Source organism: Lepisma saccharinum, chromosome 23 (assembly GCF_977018435.1).
Source record: "Lepisma saccharinum chromosome 23, izLepSacc3.1, whole genome shotgun sequence".
In the NCBI taxonomy this organism is placed as follows: domain Eukaryota; kingdom Metazoa; phylum Arthropoda; class Insecta; order Zygentoma; family Lepismatidae; genus Lepisma; species Lepisma saccharinum.
In genome coordinates this window covers 51,170,776-51,181,346 of record NC_139251.1, presented here as the reverse complement: position 1 = coordinate 51,181,346, position 10,571 = coordinate 51,170,776, and the positions used below count along the sequence as shown (strand labels likewise).

Here is a 10,571-nt window from a genome sequence, read left to right as displayed (position 1 = left end):
ACTATATAACATTATGCTATTTTGTGATCTTCAAGATTGAATGTATAATGCGGAAAAATATAAAACTGGGGTTCTACTGCATACCAAAAAACCTTGTTAATGTGATATTAGATAACATGCAGTGCACATTATGAACAAGTGTTTTCAGGTTACTGGCCATGTTAATACAATGTTAAATAAATGTCAAATTAACCTGGCTTGTAACCAGAGAACACTTGTTCGAATCATGATCAGGAAAGCTACAATTCTTAAAGTTCTTTCCATTCCACAGCAGATAACATAGGATTTTTAATGTATTTCAGTATGGATAAATTGAAATACACATCTTTTCCATTTGTTCTACTGGATACAATGGAACTTCCACTTTACATTTAATAGGGAAATGAGATGAAAAACTTAAAATGAAGGAAAATGTTATGACTGTATTAATTAATACGAGGCGCATGTAAAAAAAAAAAGGGGCCAATAATATTTTATGCGGGGTTGGCAACACTGATGAAGTTCAGCATGCCCTAGTATTCCGTGCTTGCAACAAAGATAGAATTGTCAGAGTGGGGTTTCGTACGTGTGAGTAGCAGTAAGGTGAAATGGCTGCCATAATACAAAATCCCGCCAAATCTGAAGTGAGATTTGTCTTACGATTTCTGAAGGTCAAAGGACAGAATGCAGCTGACATCCATCGAGATTTGTGTGCCATTTATGGACCGACAGTGATGAGTGAAGGGAGTTTCAGGAAGGGCGTTCAAATGTCCATGACAATGAGCGTAGCAGAAGGCCTAGTGTTCAGATGGATGATCTGGTGGAACGCGTTAACGAGAAAGTGCGTTCCAATCGCCGGTTCACAATATCAGAACTCGCCAAAGAGTTTCCAGAAGTGTCTGCGAAAACAGGACATCAAATTGTGACCGACAACCTGGAGTATCTCAAACTGTGTGCAAGGTGGGTACCAAAAATGCTGACAGATGCTCACAAAGAGCAAAGAAGGACAGCTGCACGTAATTTTTTGGCCCACTGAGGGGAGGATTGGGGATGACCTGTTTTCGCACATAGTCACGGGGGATAAAATGTGGATATAGTATGCCACTGGGGAGTCGAAGCAGCAGTCAAGGCAATGGCGGCACTCTGGTTCTCCAAGAGCGAAGAAATTCAAACAAACACCATCAGTTCACAAAATCATGGGAACGTGTTTTGGGACAAAAAGGGTGTGATTTTTGTGGAATTCTTGGAACCAGGATGAACAATTACAGGAGAAGTGTATTGCGAAACACTGAATAATCTGTGACGTGCCATCCAAAATTGGCAGAGAGGAATGCTATGCTCTGGAATTTTTCTGATCCATGACAACACCCGCCCACACACAGTTGCTCCTACTGTTGAGACAATTGAAAGATTTTGATGGGAACTATTCAATCATCCCCCTTACAGGCCTGACCTTGTCCCAAGCAATTTCTTTCTTTTTCTTCACATGAAAAAGTGGCTTGCATCGAAGCATTTCAATTTTGGGTTCAATTTGATTATTGTCTTCATGTGTGCCATGTGACACAAGGAGCACATATTGAACATCTACTAGTTCATGAAACAAAACTTAAAGAATTACTTTATAAAACAGTAAAAAGTGTTTCCTGATAACATAAATAGTTTTGGATTTATAAAGCATTGAAAGTGTGTATTTCTTTTGTAGTGGCCCTGTATAAAACTGGGTAATGTAAAATCAGGGTTGCACTGTATTATTATTACTCAGAGAACACATGTTCTCTGCAAGGAAAGGTAACAATGAAAAATAAAATACTCATAAAAGCTCAAATAAATCTTTTATATTTCTTATAAGTTTACAGTAGAGGGTATTTCAGTCATTTACAACAGTGTGGCAGAATCGTTGCCCTACAACTATCTGTTCAGAAAGTGGGGGAACACAAAGTGCAGGACATTGCGGAATAAAGGGTGAACATTTGCATATTTGTTACTATTTTTCTATTAACATGATGCTTTTCATGAGGGGGATTCCATTGCGTGGCCACATTTTTTTTCCATTTTTCTCCAAGAAAAGGTTTACAAACGAAACGGATAGTTCCAACAACTTTTCATGAGTTCATCACAGGTGCACATGACATTTTTTTCCCAATATAGTCAGTCTGATAAATCACATACTTTGAAAACTAACTCTTTCTGTGACATTTAGTATTATATCAACAATGATCACTTACATTGTTAACGACAGCTGCACTGCAAAATATCAACTGCTTAGTTTACTGGAAGTAATATATTATTGTCTCAACCTTTCACGGCATGTGTGTGTGTGTGTAACATTCACTCATCTTGTAACAATAGTTTCACGCAAGTCTCTTCCCGGATGGAATATTCAATTCACACATGTTAATTCCATACCTACATCAAAAGTAGGAACGCATGAAAAGACTTTTAATATTATCACAAGGAAATTTGTACCTGAATAAACCTCTTGATCACATCATTTGATCAGTATCTTACTGTACCGTTTTTTGTCTTTACAAACACAATCCATCACCATCACATTTGGTGAAGAGTATGCAATAGGTCACAAACAGCTTCATTCAACACTTCTGACAGTGGTGCCAGATTTTAATTGCTGTGCACGTTTCTATCTCTTCTTATCCTGCCTTCTGTTCGACCCAGAAGTACTTGCAGCTTTTTGCCGAGGTTGCAACCATGGTAAAGAAAATTCACTATAAAAGGAAGAGAGAAAAAACGATTACCATAAACATGACCAAGATTATATGTAAGTTATAATTATAATAGTGGTTTAGTATATAATTTTAATGATTATGTTGTTATGGTGCTTCATAATTAGGACCTCGATGAAATTAATACAATTAAAAGAAAATTTACTACAAAAGAGCAAAAACAGTAATTACTATTAAGATGCCCAAGATGAAATTAACACTTTGCGGACTGGCCTGAAAATATTGTTTTTCCTAAGAGACTGGATTTTTTTGCCGATTTTAAGGAAATGTGAAATAACACACTGTAATGTTCATTTTTCATGTACTTCAAGTGTGCGAGGTACATTTTCTTACCATGTTTTGTCACAAAATGATGAGGAATGAACTGCAAAATGCAAAATAAACTTTTAAACAAGAAATTTAGAATTTATTCACTGAAGCGACACTTTATGAAGTCTGTCGTTAAGCAATTCATGGAAATTTCATTATGCTATACATATTTGAGAAGTAAAAATGGACTCCTTTACACAGGAATAATCTCTGAAGTGTACTATTAGAAGGAAAATCTTTATTGTGTGTAATAAGTGTGGTTTTAAAATCAAATTTAGGGTTATATATGCACCAATCTAACACTGATATGTTATTTTATATACAGCTTTTGATCCTAAAATATGTTCAGTTTTTACACCAAAATCTTCAATTTTATACACCACAAATATGTGGCACTGCTAATACGTATTGACCAATGCCAAACAGACAATTAATTCTTTTTTACATAAAAGTTCATAACAATTATAGTGTAAAAAATACATAGAGTAAAATTTTGTAACATATAAAACCACAAAATATGTATAAACACACAAAATATGTGAAAACATGACCCTTTCATAGAGTATTTAATATGCAATTTCTACTGTAACTCTGATAATAATCAATATACCAAACTGAAGTACAGTTTGTTCACAAACAATTTTGAATTTCTTGCTTGCCCTTTTCTTTTCTCTCTTCAAAAACTTACTTCTTGTGCACTATTACAAAAATTCGAACAAGTGTTCTCGTGTTACCAGCCAGGTAAAATTGGAGTTAGCTTCCAACGTTGCTCTCATCTTCAGGGAATGTAGAAATGGAAACCAGTGTAGGTTAATATACATGACTATAAAGTGGCAGAGTTTGGACTCTGTATTCCTATTGGTTCGTTCTGGATCCTGGTGTTCTCATTGCTTGGTGTCTTGTTTTTATGGAGGAGAGGGCTCCAGGAGTGACTGAGCTGGAGTCCCACGTCCCTGTTGGGATTGGTGCTTTCCCGTGAAATGGCTATAGCTTCCTTTACCCGTCGGTCCCAGTAACTGGCACATTTGGCTATTATTTTGGTGTCTGCAAATAAAACCCTGTGTCCCTCGGTGATGCTGTGTTCCGCGAGTCCTGATTTTTCCGGTTGGAATAATCGGATGTTACATTGATGTTCATTCCGTCGTTGCTGAATGGTGCATCCCGTTTGGCCTATGTATGGTGTCCCACACTCGCAGAGTATTCAGTATACTCCCGGAATGCGGAGTTCCAGGTCATCTTTGACTGAACAGAGTAGGAAACGTTGGAAGCTAACTCCAATTTAACCTGGCTGGTAACCCGAGAACACTTGTTCGAATCACGTCGCCAGGAAACTACAACTCCTATTTTATTACAAAAATGTTGATATTTCCAGAAAAAAGTATATTTTCCTAAACTTTCCTAGACTGGCACACAATAAGAATATCACTTATTCTGACCAATCGCTGCCTGAAAGTGAATATAGATTAATCTTTCCCAACCATAAAAAATAAAATAAACAATTTGTTCACCTGCTCTGGAACTTGGTAATAGGTAATCCAAAAGCAGCTACAGGCACCGAATCCGCCACCTCCAACAGATGGGCATCTTCAGCATCTGGCCACAACGAACTCAGTGGTTCTTCCTCGCGCCTAGAATGTCCGCGGCGGCCTCTTTGGTTCTGCCGCTGCCTCAGCTTTTCAAACTGCCTTTGCTCCCTGATTCTTTGAATATCCCACCTGCACATAAAATTCAGTTTTTTTTAAAAATGAGGAAACAGGCACTCACAAGATTCAAGGCAATGGTATTCTCATTTTATTGTAGGGATGGACTGATCTGAAATTTTTGCAGATACCAATAAAGTACTGACATAAAATTTAACAATACCGATAACCAACATTCTACCAATCCAAGGTAAAATTCAAAATCGTTCATTGACCTCTTTAATCAATGTATATTACCAGATGAACCAAACTTTCGTAATGCAAAAGAATGTACATATTTAGTCATTTACTTTAACCCGCAATCGGTCGTGGCTGAGCGCCGTGCTCACTTTAGATTTTAATGAAGTGCCATTTTAACATTATTTAAAATATTGGCCTGTGGTGCTCTCTAGCCGACTTTCAGAGTTTCACGAGCGACCTGATCACATTTTGATGAGATGACGTAAACGATATTATTAGAGAAACCATTGTTGTGGAAATAGTGTTGTCAGTGTGAGCGCAGAGCTCACACTCAACCGATTACGTTATATTATTTTTATTTACATTTGTGCATTATTTAGTCTATCCTGTTTCTAGTGAATTTTCGTACCTATATGTTCTTGTCGTAATAGAAAATTCGAAAATTGTCGCAGTGATTTTACATCATATCAGATTTCTGGAGATCAGATGGAACTACCTCAGAGGAACATGCCCTTTATGTTAACACTGAGACTTGTTGGCTTTTACAATGTATACTACACTGTTTGAAAACAAATTAACATTTTGAAACAAAAATGTGATGAATAAGAAGGATTATAATAAACGGATCATAACAAGTGCTAAAAATAAATTTTAAAAAATTAAAGTACGGTGAAATATGCCTGAAAAGCCACGACCGACGAACGTGACTACAGCGAATGCGACCGATCCAGAGTTAAAAAAAGTGTACGGAATGGAGTATGAAAAACAAAATGGCACAACATTGCACTAAATTATAAGATATTTACAGATACAGGGTATTTCACAATTCCCTCCAGGGTTTCAAACGTTTGTAGTACGAGGACTATATTACATACAGCTAAAAGGTGCTTATCAGTACATAAAGAATCTCTCCAAGTTTGATGTATACCTTACAGGTACTTGATGTGTGCACCCCTGGTGACGTGGCAGACAATCTTGAAATCAAGTTCTTGACACACACACATTCCAAGATATCACAATCAATACCAGTGATTGCATGTGTGATTCTTTCTCCAGTTTTGCTAAATCACCTGGCAAAGTCTTTTATGTTACCCTATAAGAAAAAATCCCATGGGTTTATGTCTGGTGAGCATGGGGGCCATGGAAGAAGCAATGAGTTCTAAGATGCAGAATTCTGTGTGTTCACCAGTGCATGCCTGTTTGCGTTAACTGCATTATACCATCCCCTAGTGGCTAAATCTATAATTACGTGATTACAAATGAATGGCTTATTGCAGAAAGGGACCTGAGTCACATTTTTGAGGTATCGGAGTTAATGGTATTTTTGATTTTCCTAGTTACAGACACATCTTTTAGTGCAGAAAGGACGTCAGTCACACGAGACTAAAGCCAAGAAAATGCACAGTGAAAAGTGTACTTTTATGCAGAAAGGTATCCGAGTCACTGACTCTGGTCCTTTTCTGCAATAAACCTAGCTACTCTGTAGCGATGAACACTGGTCCCTTTTCACAAAGAAAGAGAAATAACTGTGTGGAAAATAAACTTGGCAACTCTGAAACAAGTGACGAGCGATTTCCTAAAAAAAAAGTTTGTCTGTAGCCGTGGTCTGTAGAGGGTGATATGTGTTAGTGCAGAGCGGTGGCAACTGCTGTGAGAGGTTTTGTTGCTTGTATTACAGACATGCAGGACGATTGTAGTGTTAGTGACGTGAGTGTTGACAGTCCAAGAAAACGTCGGAAAGGAATTCAACATCTGGAAAGTGCAAGGGTGAATGGACTACAGGGGTGTTACAACACCTGCGAAAAGAGTGCGGTCGCCATGTAAGTGCCCCATAAAATGTTATGAACAATTCAACAAAGACGAACAACGTGCAGTGTTTGACATATTGTATAGAATGTAAAGTAAAGATGAACAGGATATACATTTGCAGAGAATGATCCATGTTGAAAATGTTAAGACACATTGTCCATGCAAAGAAGATGCTGCGTTACACGAAAAGTTGTTTAAGTACCATGTACTACTGGCAAATAGCAAAGTACAAGTTTGTCGTGAGGCGTTTTGCAGACTTTATGATGTGTCAGAGAAAAGAATAAGGTGTTTGCGGAAGTTACTGTTAGAGGGCAAAATACCTCATGATATGCGCGGACAGAGCAAAAGTGGGAATATGATTAAGGCTGAGGATATACAGGCAGTGTATGGACATATCGCGTCTTTTCCAACTAAACGTGGACATTATGTAGACATCAAATACCTACATGAAAACCTGTCAATTCAAAAGATGTAGGAACTGTTTAAAGAAAAATGCCCTATGTCCAGAATGAAATACAGTTTCTACTACAAGTATTTTAAGGAAAATTTAGCGTTTCGTTTTGGGAGGCCACAGGTAGACACATACTCTTAAATGACAATGTTATTACATTATTGTACTTCAAACACCGACAATAAAGTCCAGAAAGTGCAGTACACTGTCATTTATTGATGAATCTATAATTTTTTGTAGCATATATAACATAACCTAACCTATCTTATGTGGCAACGACAAACGGGCATTTGTAGGACATTTCTCGTCTTATTTCTCACAGTTTCCACTTTTATTGCAGAAAGGTACCGGAGTCACAACTTTTTCATCTCCACTGTCTCTAGCAGCATACTGCAGGGGGGGTGCACTGAGGGTTGCAAAATTAACTATTCATTATGCTGAATATTTGAGCCAACAACGGCACATTTCTTTCTTACACTATCAATATTATACGATTTTTCTCTTTTTTTCCTCAGAATTGTGCAAAAGTGACTCAGGTCCCTTTCTGCAATAAGCCATTCAAAATATACAATTACAAATATAAAGGTCTATAGCTAGATTGCAAAAAACACTAACCAACTACAGCGGAACTTTGATTTTGTGTGTTTCAGGGCGATGGAAATAAAATGAGGAAAAATGTATAATAGAGGAAAAATTTTACATTTTGCTATGTTGGATCCATGAAGATTAAATGTACAATGCAGACCACATTCAGCAAGTGTGTACTTAATAGGAACAGGATTGCACGTTGGGTGGAGCAGTTTGAATCAAAAGGTGACTGTTTATGTCAAAGAAATTGATATCCAAGGATATGCTGAAGATGCATGTCGGCAGTACTGAACTTCTGTCTTGGTATATGTTGTTAAACATGTCAAACAGCGCACTTGCATGGGTACTTGTAATATGCCTGTAAAACTGAACACGAACACGATTTGGACATTATACATCTAAACCCAAGAACAGGTTTGTCAACTCACATCATGGAAGAGAAGCATTTGATTAAAAAGAGGTTTTAAAAAGATTGACGGGAAACATAGAGTTGAATGTCTGGGAAGCTTCGTTCATTGCAGAACACTGGAATAAATTAAATAATGAAAATTGTAACATAGATCCAGCATGGAGTTTTCTTTTTCACAAATGGAGTAAGCCACCATCTTTAAAATTTAATGTAACAGAAAACATCAAGAAACTTTGTGAAAATAATGACGACTTTGAATTACCTGATGATATTTGGGATTCAAAATTTTAAATAAAAAATAATGTGATCAAACTTTTTTGTCTGAAATAAAAATAAAACAGACTGTTTCTTTTCGCAGTTAGGTTGCTATATTACAACAATGTAACATTGACAACATCCATTATATAACAGATTCCTTTTGTTTAAAAAGGATATCTATGTTATAACTGTATCTTTAGTCAAAATAAAAATAAATGTCTGATGAAGGGAGCATGTGTTCTCCTGAAACGTCACAACGAAAAACTGTTTTCTTATGCTTGTAATAACTGTAAACTGCAAGAAAAGAATTCTACAATGCAAGCAATGCGTACATACAAGAAAAAGCTTTTACTGTTATTTATGTTCACAGTATAAATTCACATATTAAACATATAAAAACAAATCAAGTCAAAATACCAATAGACTATACCTTTTCCGTCGCCTTTCATCGATTTCAAGTCTTTGATGTCTCTTGTTAAACACTTCATCGTCCAGATTTTCTGTGCCTTCCATGGAATAGCAACTAGAGTAAAGTTTAACTCGCCAACTAGGAACCTAAAATCGGAAAATAACAGTTGAATATGTTGTTCAATATGGATTAATATTTTTACTATGGCTGAAGCAATACTGGTGCTGATGTATTGGTATCTAAAAAAATCGATTAAAATATATTTATCGATACCACCCAATACTTTTCTAGCATTTTGGTCTTTCACAGGAACCGCAAAAATGACGCACACCACTTTCATGGCAATCTAATTACCTTGGAAATTATGCAAAATTCGAAATTTTCATTTTATCTTACACCAGTGTGAAAAAAATGAACTCTGTGATTACATCTTGAATATTTTAAAGGGAACTCTTGATAAATTGATGCATATAATTCAGAGCAATACTTCCATTCCAACATTCATCAATATTTCGCAACTTTTAATAATTATAATTTTCCACCATGTGGGAATTGGTGAGGCTATTACTATAGGTATGGTTATCGGTTCAAAATGATATTGGCTCAGCCCCAACTTCCTAATTTTACTGCCTAAAATTTATCTAATTTTACTATTGAGTAGGGATGGGACAGATTAATCGGTATTGGAAGATATAGGCACATCTGTGTACAGTGGAACCCTGATTTTACATTTTCCCGCATTATACATTCAATCTTCATGGTTCCAATAAAGCAAAATGCTATAAAATTTTCCCAGATTTTAAGTTCTTCCACCTTGGTCCCCAGAAAAACGTAAAATCTAGGTTCCACTGTATCAGTTTATTGGTAAAATTACAGATTATTTTACCGATCCGATATATCTACAAATATATTATAATTTAGTGCACAATTCTGCCATTTTATCATTTATATGAATAATCTCCACGCCCTACTTTTTAAAGACGTAAATGTCTATATATGCAACTCATTTTGCACTGTAGCACTCATTTATTAAGGTCAATGATCCGTTCAGGTTCTTCAACGACCATTTGGAATTTTATATCAGATCAGTAAATTTTATTGGTATCGGCCAAAATTTTGTATCAGCTCATTTCTACTGCTGAGTATCTTTCTCCTTGTGAAAGAAAAAGAAAGAAAGGGGGGAAAAACTCAACTTTGAGTAATCATGAATTCTGATTGACTTACACCAGAACATATTAATGCTTGAACATTGTAATCATTAAATGTTGTTCAGAATATTTATTACTATTAATAGGTAAGTATTTCATTAGAATTATATGCACAAATTTATGAGAATTTTGCTTTTAGATATTCAGAAATTACATCAGAATATGAAAACAGCTTCATTACAGATCCATCATTTCATGTAATACTGGTGTAACATAGATGAAAATTTCAAATTTGGTGAATCTTAAAAAAGTTTCGAAAATATTCCAACCAATACATCAGTGTTGATATTAGTTCAGCTGTAATAAAAACATACGCTTGGCAGCAGTGGGTGTAACAATGTAGAAAAAAATGTCTTCGACCTCTGTCAAGGATAAAAAGTCTGCAAATTGGAAGTACTTTATGACATCCCGATGTTGATTGTGGCACTGATGGGTTAAATGGAATAACAAAACATCTGAGCACTGCTCAGAATTCACAGCTATGGCACCTGTGTGTCAAGCATATAACTTGCTATGTATGTCTACACTAA

General features: G+C 36.1%; 1 protein-coding gene across 6 annotated transcripts in view; it reads right to left on the bottom strand.

Moving 5' to 3' along the window:
• Window positions 1-1,794: 1,794 nt before the first annotated feature.
• The window catches only part of LOC145977805 (uncharacterized), a 28,895-nt gene continuing 20,118 nt past the window's right edge, over window positions 1,795-10,571 (bottom strand). For all 6 annotated transcript variants that reach the window (XM_083110101.1, XM_083110102.1, XM_083110103.1 and 3 more), the window contains 3 exons: window positions 8,855-8,979; window positions 4,538-4,744; window positions 1,795-2,702 (listed from right to left, as the gene is read on the bottom strand). In XM_083110101.1, coding sequence (XP_082966227.1) covers window positions 2,618-2,702; window positions 4,538-4,744; window positions 8,855-8,979 — 417 coding nt within the window. In that variant the 3' untranslated portion in view covers window positions 1,795-2,617. The remainder of the gene's footprint in view (window positions 2,703-4,537; window positions 4,745-8,854; window positions 8,980-10,571) is intronic.